This window comes from Eschrichtius robustus, chromosome 12 (assembly GCF_028021215.1).
Source record: "Eschrichtius robustus isolate mEscRob2 chromosome 12, mEscRob2.pri, whole genome shotgun sequence".
NCBI classification, from domain to species: domain Eukaryota; kingdom Metazoa; phylum Chordata; class Mammalia; order Artiodactyla; family Eschrichtiidae; genus Eschrichtius; species Eschrichtius robustus.
In genome coordinates, this window is record NC_090835.1 from 6,902,501 (window position 1) to 6,917,116 (window position 14,616).

Here is a 14,616-nt window from a genome sequence, read left to right on the forward strand (position 1 = left end):
TTAGGCGGGAACTGCAGACAGACTCTGTTTTGAGACTATTTATCCAATCCACTGGTCTGTGAGTTTTTGAAATGCTTGCGCAGCATGGGCTCAGTTGTATAGGTTAATTTAACAACTTTTTGAAATTGCAGAGCTTAACTCGCCTAGTAAATTTGCACCAATGGAACCGAAGAACTTCAGACACTCACAAGGTTATATCCATTTCTTTGTATCTATATCAACGTATACTTCTCCAAGACTGTATACGTCCATATAGATAGGTAGATATATATGTGTCTATATATATCTATATATATAGATATATATAAATATATATACATGGATATGTAAAGTTTCTTTGCCGGCATGTTGCCTTGTTTCTGCTTAAATTGCTCTATTTTAACTTATTTATGTCCTAAAAGAAGAATGTAATTTGTTTACAAACCTGTAGATAACGTCTTGGGCTATTTGTACGGTTTAAGAACACTGGTGGCTGAGATGCTATAAAAACACCTCAGCCTGACACACACCTCCCTGGATTGCATCCTTGATGTTTTACGATAGCCATGCTCTGATTTTTGCCTGCTACTTCCGTTCAATAATGTCACTACCGAGGGAGGCTCAGGCAGAAGCCAAATGTTAGCGAGTGTCCATCCTGAGGGGTCCAACAGCGTGCTCCGTAGACAAAGGGGGAGGAGGAGAGAAGTCTTCCTGGGCTCAAAGCACTGACGGCCAGCCCGGCCCCAGGGTGACGGGGTTGGCAAAGCACTGGGTGAAGACTTTTCTCTCAGTGAAACTCACTTGAGTTTACTAAGAGCATTTCAAACAGAGATTCTCTGTGGCGCTGTCTGTACAGAGACTGAGGTAGTTTTGCAATATTATAAATGCTATTGTGTTGATTTTTTTTTTTTCAGTTAGTAATTTAGAGGCTTATTTCCTTATAAGTGGCAGCAAATGAGCTGTTGGCATATTGGATGAGGATCATTATGGCTTGCTGCTTTTATTTTTATTTTTGAAGAAGAATAGCCTTTTTCTCTGCACTATTTAGATCCGAACGAACCTTATGACGTGTATATTGAGATGTATTCAGTGTGATTTTTTTAAACCAAATTGTCTTCCTGTAGTCGCAATATATACTGTAGCCTTTGAACAGCAAGTCTTGCTTTCCCAGACAGAAAGCCATTCTGAAACCCTACAGTATCACAGGTGAGAAAAGGTGGTTATTTTTTCCCTGAGACAATAACAGCACTAGTAATCCCACTTAATAAGAGCTTATTTAATTGTATGTCAGCCTCTTAACTGCTAAGCACTTTGTGGGTATCAGCTTTTTTCATAAAAGAACTTTTGTATTTAATACAAAGTTTGCTTTGAGACTTTTCAGCATACGATCTTTTTCCATAAACTTGTACAGTGCAAAAGACATTTTGAATACCATGATCAATGATGTCCCATGCTTCAAGGAAAACCAAATGCTTCTGCCTCGCTTGCGAAATGCATTCTTCACACTGACCCTTCCCACAGTTGCTCTGTGTCCAGCCGGGCCCTTCCCTTCTCCAGGCCCAGAGAATTCTTCCACAAACAAGATGAGAGCCACTCGGGAAAAGAGCCATAGTCAGCTGGGAGGGCCTGCATCTGGATGGCTGTGGAGAAACCCGAGGGTTTAGGATCCCAAGTCAGCCCATCCCACCTGGCAAAACCTTCCTGGAAGGAGGACCTTCTTTGCGCAAGAGCATCTCCTGAATGTCGTGAAGAAATATCTCTGAATGTACCCAGCAGAGGAAACTGCATCCCCCGAGGGGTGACCACCCTCAGATATGTTTATTGGATTCCAAGACCAATACCACCAATACCGCCCACTGTTCTCCTCCGAGAAAGGAAAGACCCGCTCCTGTAAAACCTGGGGCAGCTTTGGAACGTGGTGTTTTTTGTAGTTTCCGTTTTCAAGGTTCTCCATCTCCCGCTTTGTTCCAACCTTGTGTCCGTGACCTCATTCCATGACACCACCAGGAAAGCCCCGCTTGCACACCACGCTCCCTGCTCATTTGGAGCCAGGACGCAAGGGAAGCAGGAGGGGTCTCCCCTAGTGGGACCCAGCCCAGGGGAGAGGGAGCCATGGAAGCTACCGAGAATGCCCCACGTCAGTGTTGGTCTTTTCTTGTCAGGAATGATGGATGCTCACACACACACACACACACACACACACACACCCCCTCGCCCTCACACACACCCTCGCCCTCACACTTGCACACACACATCCACACACACAAGAAATGATTGGTTTGTCAGAACTCCCTGTAGTACATAAAGCTTGCACTCGGCGTCCTATATCTAGCAGCATGGGGTACGTTTGGCAGTTCACCCCATTAGGGGGTAAATAATTTATGACCATTCATCTGTTTTTATGAATTTTTTTATCTAGACAATAATTGTAAATAAAGAACTCACCATCTCTGTTCATTTAATACTATGCAATGGTGATGCTTTCAATTGCTAACTCTTCTTACTCCGCAGTATGGTTCTGAAATGTCTGTGGTCTTAAAAAAAAAAAAAAAAAAAGGCAAAAACCAACATCAAACGGAACATAGTAAATATATACTCTGTAATGTATACTTTTTGCTGGTTTTGGACTGCACCATCCCCTCAGCTTCTTGTCTGCCCTCTGGACAGGGGCTCCAGGAGAAGGTAGCAGATTCAGTTCCAAGGTCTAAACTCACCAATCTGTCTCCCCCTAACAGATGATGGAAGAGCAGGGGGCCCATTCAACGAGTCACCCACCTTTGGAGGTGGACAGGGAGGAAACTGAAGAGTTTCCTTCCCTAACTCAGCAGCAGCCTGGGTTGCTCCCACCAGCCCCCCACTGTAGCCCCTTGCCCCCTTGTCCCGACCAGAGCAGAGAGTGGACAAGAAGGAGGGCCCCCGCTTCTGAGACCAGACCAATGATAGTGACTGCACTGGGACAAGGACCCTGGAGCTGTCTCAGCCCGGACATCCCAGTTATTGAACAGCCGCTCTTCCCCAACTGTGCTGAAATTCCTCCTTTACCACATCCTGACAGCTCAGAGAGACTTGGGTCTATTTCTGGAATATCTCCCCTGTTCCCTTATCTGGGTGTCTCATCTGGCACCAACCACACAGTTTTAATTATTGTCACTTTATATAATGTTTCATTATGTGGTGGGATAAATACCCTTCGCTTTTTTTTTTTTTTTAACAAAATTTCCTGGTTATTCTCTCACATCTATTCTTCCAAGTAAATTTAAACTGTTGCCGAGTCCTGTATCCTCCTGCCCTCCTCTCACTCCAAATATTGGGCCCTTTCATTGTAGGTGCAAACATCTTCCCACCATTGTAAGCACTGTCCACCACAGCTCACTAAATAGAGAGCCCTCTAAGGAGAAGTAAAAAGGGCATCGTGAATCTTGAGGGAAGCCAGATAGTCCTCCCATCATCTCACCTGTCCCCTAAGCCAGGGTGTTGTGAGGAGAGGCCACCAAGCCCCCACCCAATCTCAGTGTGGGACCCAAAGTCACCCACCTTGGCTGTGCTGAGGTGGACCCTCCATCTGCCCTGGTCCAGGCGAGAAAGAGGGGTCTCTCCCAGACCTGGAGTTACCAGAATGTGTAGCCCAGTTACCAGTTCTCCTCATGGAGAAATGTTTATTCCTATCTCCCTTTCCTGAACTATTCTGGGGGGGAGAGGGTCACCTCTTGCTCTTTATTCACAGTTTTCAGCAGTTGTGATACGTCCTTTGGGATGCAGCAATCTCTTGCCTGGACCTTCTCACCAGCCTGATGACTCCCCCTAGTGGTTCTTGCTGTACTTACAGGAGGCTGTCAAACGCGCAGTGTGACATGCCTCCCACCCAAAACTCTCTCCGTAGGGTCCGAGATCCCACCATTAGAAGATGGGGGGTGGGGGTGGAGATGGGTTGCGTTTCTCTGAAGGCTTCTGGGTCCTCCAGAGCCAAGGCTGAAATCAAACAACAGCAGAAAATCCCCAGGTCTTCCCCAAGTTCCAAAGCAAGCTCTCCTGATTTTGATGTAAAAGATCCTGTTCACCCAAGTGCGGGGAGGGGGATCCCAGGCCCTGGGCATCAGCCATCACCCCCTCCACCGAAAACAAGATATTTAAGGCTGCTTTGGGACTGCCCTTCTTGGCCCCCTAAGTCTGTTTTGTAACGCCTGTGGTGCTCTCCCTCCTCACCTTTCCTCTCGGGGCTGGGGGGTTAGTCGCCACACTTTGCTAACTCTTGTGTGCACATATTTTATACCAGAGTAGCGAGGAAATGGTGCCGCCTCCAGCTTCCACGAGCTACCCGGGCTCTGGGGGGCTCTGGGAAAATCGGGGCTGGGAAGTGACTGTGCTCTTATTGTACACTCTTGATTTCTCTGTATCTCTGGCTTGTGCTCTTTGTAATTACTGGGATTTGTCTGCCTTTTCAACACTATACTGAGCAATAACAATAAATGCACACGTGGAAATGCAGACACAGTACACATCACAAGGCCTTTTTCCGTGGGACAGCTGGGTCCCTGCCCTCCGTGGATTTGAACTCAGAGGGAAACCGAGTGCCTGGGAGGGAAAGGCACTTTGCCCAAGGGTGCATGGCTCAGGGGTGGTCTCTCTCCTTCCACCGAGTCACACCTTTTGAACAGTCACCATTTGAGGGAGGCAAGTTCAGCTTGCCCTGAGTCATTAACCCTCCATGAGGAACAGCTGACAATCCCAGAGGGCAAGACTTTGGGGGAAGAGGCCTCAGGAGGATGAAGAAGAGGTGGAGATTCAGGGTCTGGGAGGTCAGGGCACAAATTAGGGAAAGCTTTTTTAGCTTTGGGGTCTGGGATTAACCGGAGGGAGCTGATGGGAGATGTGGACAAAGGATGTAGGTGGCATCCCCCACTGGGGACGGGGGGATGCAGAAGGGACCCTGGCACACTAAGAGTCTGAACTTTGCACACCTCTGGTGGATATCAGCAAAGAACAAGAATGTGCCCAGACCAAGAGACAGTCCCAATGTTGGTTCAAAGGTTGATGGTCGCACATGTGTGTGCATGCGCGCGCACACACACACACACACACACACACACTAAAACCCAGCTCTTCTCAGGGAAAACTGATCCCCAGATCAAGCGCTGTAGGCCCAACCGCTTCTAAACCCAAACCCACTTTTACATCCAAAGGTCCATTTACTCCCAACATCAACCTTCCAGAGGAGGTATTATTACAATTCCCACTTAACAGAAGAGAAGACGGCAGCTCAGAGAGGTGAAGGGTATGCCCACCTAGTAAGCAGGGGATACAGTATTGATACCTCGCAGTCTTGATGCCAGAATCAGCACTCAAAACTTTTCAGTTCCACCAGCAAATATTTTAATGAATAGGATAACAGTTGCACTGTTTGTCCCAAATCCTCAATCTCTCCAACTTCAATGCCTACACCAGGGAATTCCTTAAATAACAACTATGCCCCATGCATTGTGTTTGTATTATATCTAACGTGTCATTGTCCCCACTTTCTACTGGAGGAAAGTGAGGCTCAGAAAGAAGTCATATGATTTTATCACCCAGAGAATCAGCAGTACATCTACAGATCTGAGATCAGGGGATGTCCCTTGAAGAACAGGAGACCCAAGGGCCCCTCCCACTTTGTTCTCTGCAGTATTTCCACCATAAGCACCACCCCTCACACCCCTGCAATCTTTTTCCATTAGAGGGAAATTATGGGTCTTGAAAGCTGGGGTGGGGGTGGAGGGTGAGTTGCTACCGGGAGACCCAGCCCTGAGTTCTGTAAGACCCCACTCCCCGACACCCTCTCCAAAGCTCCTTGATGGTCTGGGTCTATCACACCCTCTGAGCCTTAACATTGTCCCTCCAGCAGTGACCATCTCCTGCTAGGACTCTTCCCTCCAGTTTCAAGAGGGGAAACAGGGATTTTGACTCACCCAAGGGAAGCTTAGACTCCATCCTGGGTCACTCAACTCCTTAAAGCCATGAGAGGTCAAGGGCTGCCCGACCACGTGTGGCTGAGGGGAGCCCCCAGGCTCTGTCCAGCTGTACAGCATTCTCACTGTGCCAGTGGGAAGCCAGGGACCTAGGGGTTGGGGAAACTGGCGATTGGGTCCTGGGCTCTAGCTGCAGGAGTCTGGCTGAGATCCTTCCTTGCCTGGGGAATCTACCCGGTGGGCCAGACTCACAGGATCCCAGAGCTATGAGGAAGGGGCAGTTTGAAGGCATGGGTCCTCTGGCTTGGAGAGGGCAGGGCGAGAGGCTGAGCCTCTGGCTAGGGGGTTATTCCCTGGGCTTCTTTGCCCCTGGTCCCAGCCTTGGGTCCTGAGGAGAGACTGACAAGGAAGCACTAAGACCAGTCTGGCCACTATTCCCAAAATTAGTCATCCTAAATTGTTCATCATAAGGCCAGTCGCACCCAGAACCGCAGAGAGGTGGGTGGAGGTGTAGTTACGTATGAGTCCCTTTTTTCATGTATGGATCTCAGGAAAAGGGAAGGGTTGGTCACGAGGGAAGACAGGTTAGAGCTTCAGATTTCAAGTCCCGGACTTGGCTTGCCTGGGAAACGAGACTCCCACCCCTTTGGTCTCGAGCGTTACGCACGGAGAAGGGGAGGGGCCGTGGGAAGGCTTGGCACCGCCCCAGAAAGGACGGAACCTTTGTGCGAGCGGAGCGCGCTGCTGCCCGGAGGCTCCTGCGCCCGGCCCGGCGGCCTGCTAGCCCGGCACCGGAAGTGAGCTGTTCCGAGGCGCCGCCGGGACTTGCCACGTCCGAGGCCTGGAGCTGCCGCCGCCGCCACCATGGTGAGTGCTTAGGGCCGGGGGTCGCTGAGCGGAGTTCTGGCCGTAGTCGCGGCCCTCCCGGGTTCCTCGCCGCGCTAAGGTTCAAGCCCCGAGCTGGAGCCGTTCAGCTCTCCCGCACCGCTTCGGGTCTGGGGGGCTCTGGCCCTGCCAGTCCGGACCTTTCGGAGGGGGAGGACAGACGGAGGCCGCGGAACCTCCCAGAACTCTGCGGGCCGCGTCTGCTGCTTCTTTTCCTTCTCTTTCCCCAACAATTGACAACAAAACCCCAAACACCGTTGGAGCTACTGTGGCCTGAGCCCTTAGTAGGTTCCAAGCATTGTTCCTAATCTCACCCTACTAACAGCCCCATGAAGTCGGGGCTGTTATTATCGACCTTTGACAAATGAGGAAGCTGGAGGTTCAGAGAGGTGGAGCCTCTTGCACAGGGAACAAGTGGCAGAGCTGAGATTCAAACCCTCACAACCATTCCCTTCTCCCACCTTCCGCCTCTCCCAGCAGAGATGTTTGTGGAACAGGTGCTTCACCCAGGGCCCCGAGGTATGACGGGCACTTCAGGAAACTGATGTAAGGATGAGCTGAATGCCCCTGTGAGGCAGGGGCTCGGGCTTTTAAACCTCTGTGGTATCCACAGTGTACATTCACTCCACACTTACTCATCCAGTGAATGACCGCCAGTGGGGACTAATGGATAGAAGCATCTAGCCTGAGCCTGGCACAGAGGGGGGGTTCAGTAAGCCGGTACTCTTGGGAAAATGGCTGTGCCTGTGTTTTTGAGGAAACATGGGTGAACCCAGAAGTCTGGACGCTGGGTTTGGTTCTTGCTTTGCAGGGCACTGGGTTTTAAATTTCTCGGGGTTTTTTTGGTCTCTGATTCTTCAGCTGCTAAGTAGAGTTGGGGTCTCTTACACCTGACACTCAGCTCTTTTTAAATGAGTGTTTAACTCATTAAGTAATTCTGAAGAGCTGAATTGTTTTGAGGGCTGTCTTTTACTACTTAAGGAAGACCGGACATCTTGAGGTGCTTAGGAGGAGGGACTTTTTTTTTTTAAAGAGCTTTAAAAAAAAAAAAAAAAAAGCACTTGTTCATCAATCCTGGTTGGTGCGTGAGAGTGGTTCAAAATAAATGCTGGTTATCTCCAAGGTCCTCTGGCGAACTAGTATGAAACTATCAGTAAGCTTTCTTCCTGCCTCTGCTTAGCCCTCAGCCATTGATTTAGGGAATTGGATGTAAGGACTAGATGGGCAGCCTAGTCAAGTGGAAAGCTTTGTGGGCTGGGAGTTAGCAGGTGGGGCTCTTCTCCCAGCTCCACCTTTAACTAGCTCTGTAACTTGAGCAGGTGCTTTCTGTTCCCTGGGCTTCTTCATCTCCTTAGTCAATCAGACAGCTCTGATGAACTCTGCCCTTTGGCCTTCCCAGTGCACATGTGAGAGTACTTTGTAACCCGGACAGCTTGGCACACGTAGGAGATGCTTCTCTTTATCTTCCTTACTTGCCTTTGCAGACCTCGGGGGCCTGCTTTGTAGGGCATCTAGACTTTGGTGAGAGAACCTATGCTTACTTGACATGTACCTTTTGAACTGCTTTGCAGCCATCCTCTTCCAGTATCCACCTTTCTGAAAAGTCAGGTCAGACTTTATACCTGCAGGGCTTGTGCTGGAAAAAGATGAAATGGGGGAAATGGTAAGAAATATCATTTCCAGTCTGAAACCTCCTTTTCCGTCCCTTTTCTACCCCAAGAGTTTTGAGAGAATAGTGGTTGAACAAAGTAAAACTGTGCACTTTTGTTCATTTACTTATTCATTCAGCAGATAGTCACTGAGTTCCTTCTGGTTGCAAAGCACTGTGCTGGGTGATTTGAGAGGATTCAGAACGGCCAGTGACACCGACCCTGGCTCCAGGGAGCTCACCTTCTAGTTGGGAGAAGAAACAGTGTAAAGTGTTGTAGACATTCATTGTTGATATTCAGAGGAATCCAGCCAGTTGGGGAATCTGGGAATCTTCAAGATGGCGAGGGGCGGGGGCAGCGTAATTTGAGCTGAACATCAGAGAATGGGCAGGAAGGTGATGACCATGGCAGCTCTGTTCCAGCCCTACAGACTGGGCTCTGTCACAGATGGTGTGCCAGGGAGCAGCCTCAGGAGAATCAATTGAACCAATTAATCAAAGTGTTAGGTGTTAACCCTGTTACACAAAAAACTGCCTGGAACATCAGAGGCTCTGTCGTCCAGGAAGGAACCCCAGCCATAGCTCCCTCAGGGTCCCTCTTCAGCCTCAAATGTAGCCAGGACTTCTCATGCCGCCATCCCCCCTTTGCTCATGTTATGCCCTCTGATTGGACTGTACTTTTTTCCCCTGTGCCACCTGGCAAATTCCTCATCATCTGAGCCCCAGTTTATGTCCACCACCACCAGCCCCTCAGACTGCTATAGCACATGTTAACCACCATTAAGGTATTTATCTTGCTTTGTTGGGGTTACTTATGTGCAGGTTTCTCAGGGGCAAGAAGTACCTCTTTTTCGTGTCTGCATCTCCAGTTCCTGGCACAGCGCTAGGCAAAATGAAGGCACTTAGAGTGAACATTTAGTGAATGAATAAATGAATGAACAGATACAGTCAAGAACTTCAAAAATGATCAGTGGGTTCAATGAGATGATTGCATTCTAACTACTATCAGTGCATTTACCAACAATATCTTTGGTTCTAGGTGTCAGTAATTAACACCGTGGATACTTCCCATGAGGACATGATTGTAAGTATTCCTTTAGCCCTTCCTCACATGCTGTGGACATGGGCATTTCTGTTGATCATTTATGAATCCACTGTGGCTTTGCAGCCTTTGCTAGTTAGGCTGTAACCTGAGGGGTATGGTCAGTCTCCCAGCAGTGCCCTCTGAGTTGGCAGGGCTGTGATAGTCTGGTCACTGTATGGCAGGAGAAACCTGGAAACAGTTTGTAGCTCAAGGTCCTCAGTCTCCTGGCCAAAAAGTAACCGTCTCTGGGATGGGATGGAAGTGGGTGCAGAGGTTTGAATTAGTCTTCCCACCTATCTTCCTCCTGCTGTCACTTCTTAGCCCCATTGGAAAGGGAAGAAAAAAATAGGAAAATGACTCAATACAAAGGCAGAGCCAGGTAGGACCGCCACAGACAGCAGGCCAGACAGTACTCTTTGAACCAGAAGTCATTAACTCAAGGCGTTTCCTGAGAGGCAAACATAGGGTTTGGTGTAAGACAACAGGGCTGTGGGAGAAGGTCCAGAGGTTAAAGTCTCCGGCAGCAAAGATGTGGACTCTGCTTCTTGCAGGGCAAGGAGTCCAGGTAGCCTTTGAACAGGACCCAGGTCAGTCAGCCTACAGCATTTCATCCCAGGCATCCTGCCCTCACAACCTTCCCACCAGCAGTTGCTTTTGAGTTTCTGAGGGGCTGCCTAGTCTCAGAATTGTAAGTTCCCTGGATGGGATCATGTGTGTTCTAGCTGTGAGACCACACCTCCTTGGAGACAGCATGGCACCTTGGGTAGGAAGATCCGGTCTGAGATCCCTAGTCAATCTCTTTTTTTTTTTTTTTTTTTTTTGAATTTTATTTTATTTTTTTATACAGCAAGTTCTCATTAGTTATCCATTTTATACATATTGGTGTATATATGTCAATCCCAATCTCCCAATTCATCACACCACCACCACCCCGCCGCCACTTTCCCCCCTTGGTATCCATACGTTTGTTCTCTACATCTGTGTCTCTATTTCTGCCCTGCAAACCGGTTCATCTGTACCATTTTTCTAGGTTCCACATACATGCGGTAGTATACGACATTTGTTTTTCTCTTTCTGACTTCACTCTGTATGACAGTCTCTAGATCCATCCACGTCTCTACAAATGACCCAATTTCGTTCCGTTTAATGGCTGAGTAATATTCCGTTATATATATGTACCACATCTTTATCCATTTGTCTGTCGATGGGCATTTAGGTTGCTTCCATGACCTGGTTATTGTAAATAGTGCTGCAGTGAACATTGGGGTGCATGTGTCTTTTTGAATTATGGTTTTCTCTGGGTATATGCCCAGTAGTGGGATTGCTGGGTCATATGGTAATTCTATTTTTAGTTTTTTAAGGAACCTCCACACTGTTTTCCCTAGTGGCTGTATCCATTTACATTCCCACCAACAGTGCAAGAGGTTCCCCTTTTCTCCACACCCTCTCCAGCATTTGTTGTTTGTAGATTTTCTGATGATGCCCATTCTCACTGGTGTGAGGTGATACCTCATTGTAGTTTTGATTTGCATTTCTCTAATAATTAGTGATGTTGAGCAGCTTTGCATGTGCTTCTTGGCCATCTGTATGTCTTTTTTAGAGAAATGTCTGTTTAGGTCTTCTGCCCATTTTTTGGATTGGGTTGTTTGTTTTTTTAATATTGAGCTGCATGAGCTGTTTATATATTTTGGAAATTAATCCTTTGTCCATTGATTCATTTGCAAATATTCTCTCCCATTCTGAGGGTTGTCTTTTTGTCTTGTTTGTAGTCTCCTTTGCTGTGCAAAAGCTTTGAAGTTTCATTAGGTCCCATTTGTTTATTTTTGGTTTTATTTCCATTACTCTAGGAGGTGGATCCAAAAAGATCTTGCTGTGATTTATGTCAAAGAGTGTTCTTCCTACGTTTTCCTCTAAGAGTTTTATAGTGTCCAGTCTTACATTTAGGTCTCTAATCCATTTTGAGTTTATTTTTGTGTATGGTGTTAAGGAGTGTTCTAATTTCATTCTTTTACATGTAGCTGTCCAGTTTTCCCAGCAGCACTTACTGAAAAGACTGTCTTTTCTCAATTGCATATCCTTGCCTCCTTTGTCATAGATTAGTTGACCATGGGTGCGTGGGTTTATCTCTGGGCTTTCTATCCTGTACAGTTGATCTGTATTTCTGTTTTTGTGCCAGTACCATATTGTCTTGATTACTATAACTTTGTAGGATAGTCTGAAGTCAGCGAGTCTGATTCCTCCAGCTCTGTTTTTTTCCCTCAAGACTGCTTTGGCTATTCAGGGTCTTTTGTGTCTCCATACAAATTTTAAGATGATTTGTTCTAGTTCCGTAAAAAATGCCATTGGTGATTTGATAGGGATTGCATTGAATGTGTAGATTGCTTTGGGTAGTATAGTCATTTTCACAATATTGATTCTTCCAATCTAAGAACATGCTGTATCTCTCCATCTGTTGGTATCATCTTTAATTTCTTTCATCAGTGTCTTATAGTTTTCTGCATACAGGTCTTTTGTCTCCCTAGGTCAGTTTATTCCTAGGCATTTTATTCTTTTTGTTGCAATGGTAAATGGGAGTGTTTCCTTAATTTCTCTTTCTGATCTTGCATTGTTAGTGTCTAGGAATGCAAGAGATTTCTGTGCATTAATTTTGTATCCTGCAACTTTACCAAATTCATTGATTAGCTCTAGTAGTTTTCTGGTGGCATCTTTAGGATTCTCTATGTATAGTATCATGTCATCTGCAAACAGTAATAGTTTTACTTCTTCTTTTCAAACTTGTATTCCTTTTATTTCTTTTTCTTCTCTGATTGCCGTGGCTAGGACTTCCAAAACTATGTTGAATAATAGTGGTGAGAGTGGACATCCTTGTCTTGTTCCTGATCTTAGAGGAAATGCATTCAGTTTCTCACCATTGAGAATGATGTTTGCTGTGGGTTTGTCGTAGATGGGCTTTATTATGTTGAGGTAGGTTCCCTCTATGCCCACTTTCTGGAGAGTTTTTATCATAAATGGGTGTTGAGTTTTGTCAAAAGCTTTTTCTGCATCTACTGAGATGATCATATGATTTTTCTTCTTCAATTTGTTGATACGGTGTATCACATTGATTGATTTGCATATATTGAAGAATCCTTGCATCCCTGGGATAAATCCCACTTGCTCATGGTGTATGATCCTTTTAATGTGTTGTTGGATTCTGTTTGCGAGTATTTTGTTGAGGATTTTTGCATCTATATTCATGAGTGATATTGGTCTGTAATTTTCTTTTTCTGTAGTATCTTTGTCTGGTGTTGGTATCAGGGTGATGGTGGCCTCGTAGAATGAGTTTGGGAGTGTTCCTTCCTCTGCAATTTTTTGGAAGAGTTTGAGAAGGATGGATGTTAGCTCTTCTCTAAATGTTTGACAGAATTCACCTGTGAAGCCATCTGGTCCTGGACTTTTGTTTGTTGGAAGATTTTTAATCACAGTTTCAATTTCATTACTTGTGATTGGTCTGTTCATATTTTCTGTTTCTTCCTGGTTCAGTCTTGGAAGGTTATACCTTTCTAAGAATTTGTCCATTTCTTCCAGGTTGTCCATTTTATTGGCATAGAGTTGCTTATAGCAGTCTCTTAGGATGCTTTGTATTTCTGCCGTGTCTGCTGTAACTTCTCCTTTTGCATTTCTAATTTTATTGATTTGAGTCCTCTCCCTCTTTTTCTTGATGATTCTGGCTAAAGGTTTATCAATTTTATCTTCTCAAAGAACCAGCTTTTAGTTTTATTGATCTTTGCTATTGTTTACTTTGTTTCTATTTCATTTATTTCTGCTCTGGTCTTCATGATTTCTTTCCTTCTATAACTTTTGGTTTCGTTTGTTCCTCTTTCTCTAGTTCCTTTAGGTGTAGGGTTAGATTGTTTATTTGAGATTTTTCTTGTTTCTTGAGGTAGGCTTGTATTGCTATAAACTTCCCTCTGAGAACTGCTTTTGCTGCATCCTATAGCTTTTGGATCGTCGTGTTTTCATTGCCATTTGTCTCTAGGTATTTTTTGATTTCCTCTTTGATTTCTTCAGTGATCTCTTGGTTACTTAGTAACGTATTGTTTAGCCTCCATGTGTTTGTGTTTTTTACGTTTTTTCCCCCTGTAATTGATTTCTAATCTCATAGTGTTTTGGTCAGAAAAGATGCTTGATAGGATTTCAATTTTCTTAAATTTACTGAGGCTTGATTAGTTACCCAAGATGTGATCTGTCCTGGAGAATGTTCCATGTGCACTTGAGAAGAAAGTGTATCTGCTGTTTTTGAATGGAATGTCCTATAAATATCAATTAAATCTATCTGGTCTATGGTGTCATTTAAAGCTTGTGTTTCCTTATTAATTTTCTGTTTGGATGATCTGTCCATTGGTGTAAGTGAGGTGTTAAAGTCCCCCACTATTATTGTGTTATTGTCGATTTCCTCTTTTACAGCTGTTAGCAGTTGCCTTATGTATTGAGGTGCTCCTATGTTGGGTGCATATATACTTATAATTGTTATATCTTCTTCTTGGATTGATCCCTTGATCATGATGTAGTGTCCTTCCTTGTCTCTTGTAACATTCTTTATTTTGAAGTCTATTTTATCTGATATGAGTATTGCTACTCCAGCTTTCTTTTGATTTCCATTTGCATGGAATATCTTTTTCCATCCCCCCACTGTCAGTCTGTACGTGTCCCTAGGTGTGAAGTGGGTCTTTCGTAGGCAGCGTATCTATGGGTCTTGTTTTTGCATCCATTCAGTGAGCCTGTGTCATTTGGTTGGAGCATTTAATCCATTCACATTTAAGGTAATTATCGATATGTACCTATTACCATTTTCTTAATTGTTGTGGGTTTGTTTTTGTAGGTCCTTTTCTTCTCTTGTGTTTCTCACTTAGAGAAGTTCCTTTAGCATTTGCTGTAGAGCTGGTTCGGTGGTGCTGAATTCTCTTAGCTTTTGCTTGTCTGTAAAGCTTTTGATTTCTCCGTCGAATCTGAATGAGATCCTTGCTGGGTAGAGTAATGTTGGTTGTAGGTTCTTCCCTTTCATCTCTTTAATTATATCGTGCCACTCCCTTCTGGCT

At 45.5% G+C, this 14,616-nt stretch overlaps 1 protein-coding gene across 1 annotated transcript in view; it reads left to right on the forward strand.

The window, feature by feature from the left end:
* The first annotated feature begins 6,687 nt into the window (after positions 1 to 6,687).
* Positions 6,688 to 14,616, forward strand: part of SEC13 (SEC13 homolog, nuclear pore and COPII coat complex component) — a 50,128-nt gene continuing 42,199 nt past the window's right edge. The window contains exons 1-2 of the mRNA XM_068557322.1: positions 6,688 to 6,788; positions 9,494 to 9,538. Of these exons, the coding sequence (XP_068413423.1) occupies positions 6,786 to 6,788; positions 9,494 to 9,538 (48 nt within the window). The 5' untranslated portion in view covers positions 6,688 to 6,785. The remainder of the gene's footprint in view (positions 6,789 to 9,493; positions 9,539 to 14,616) is intronic.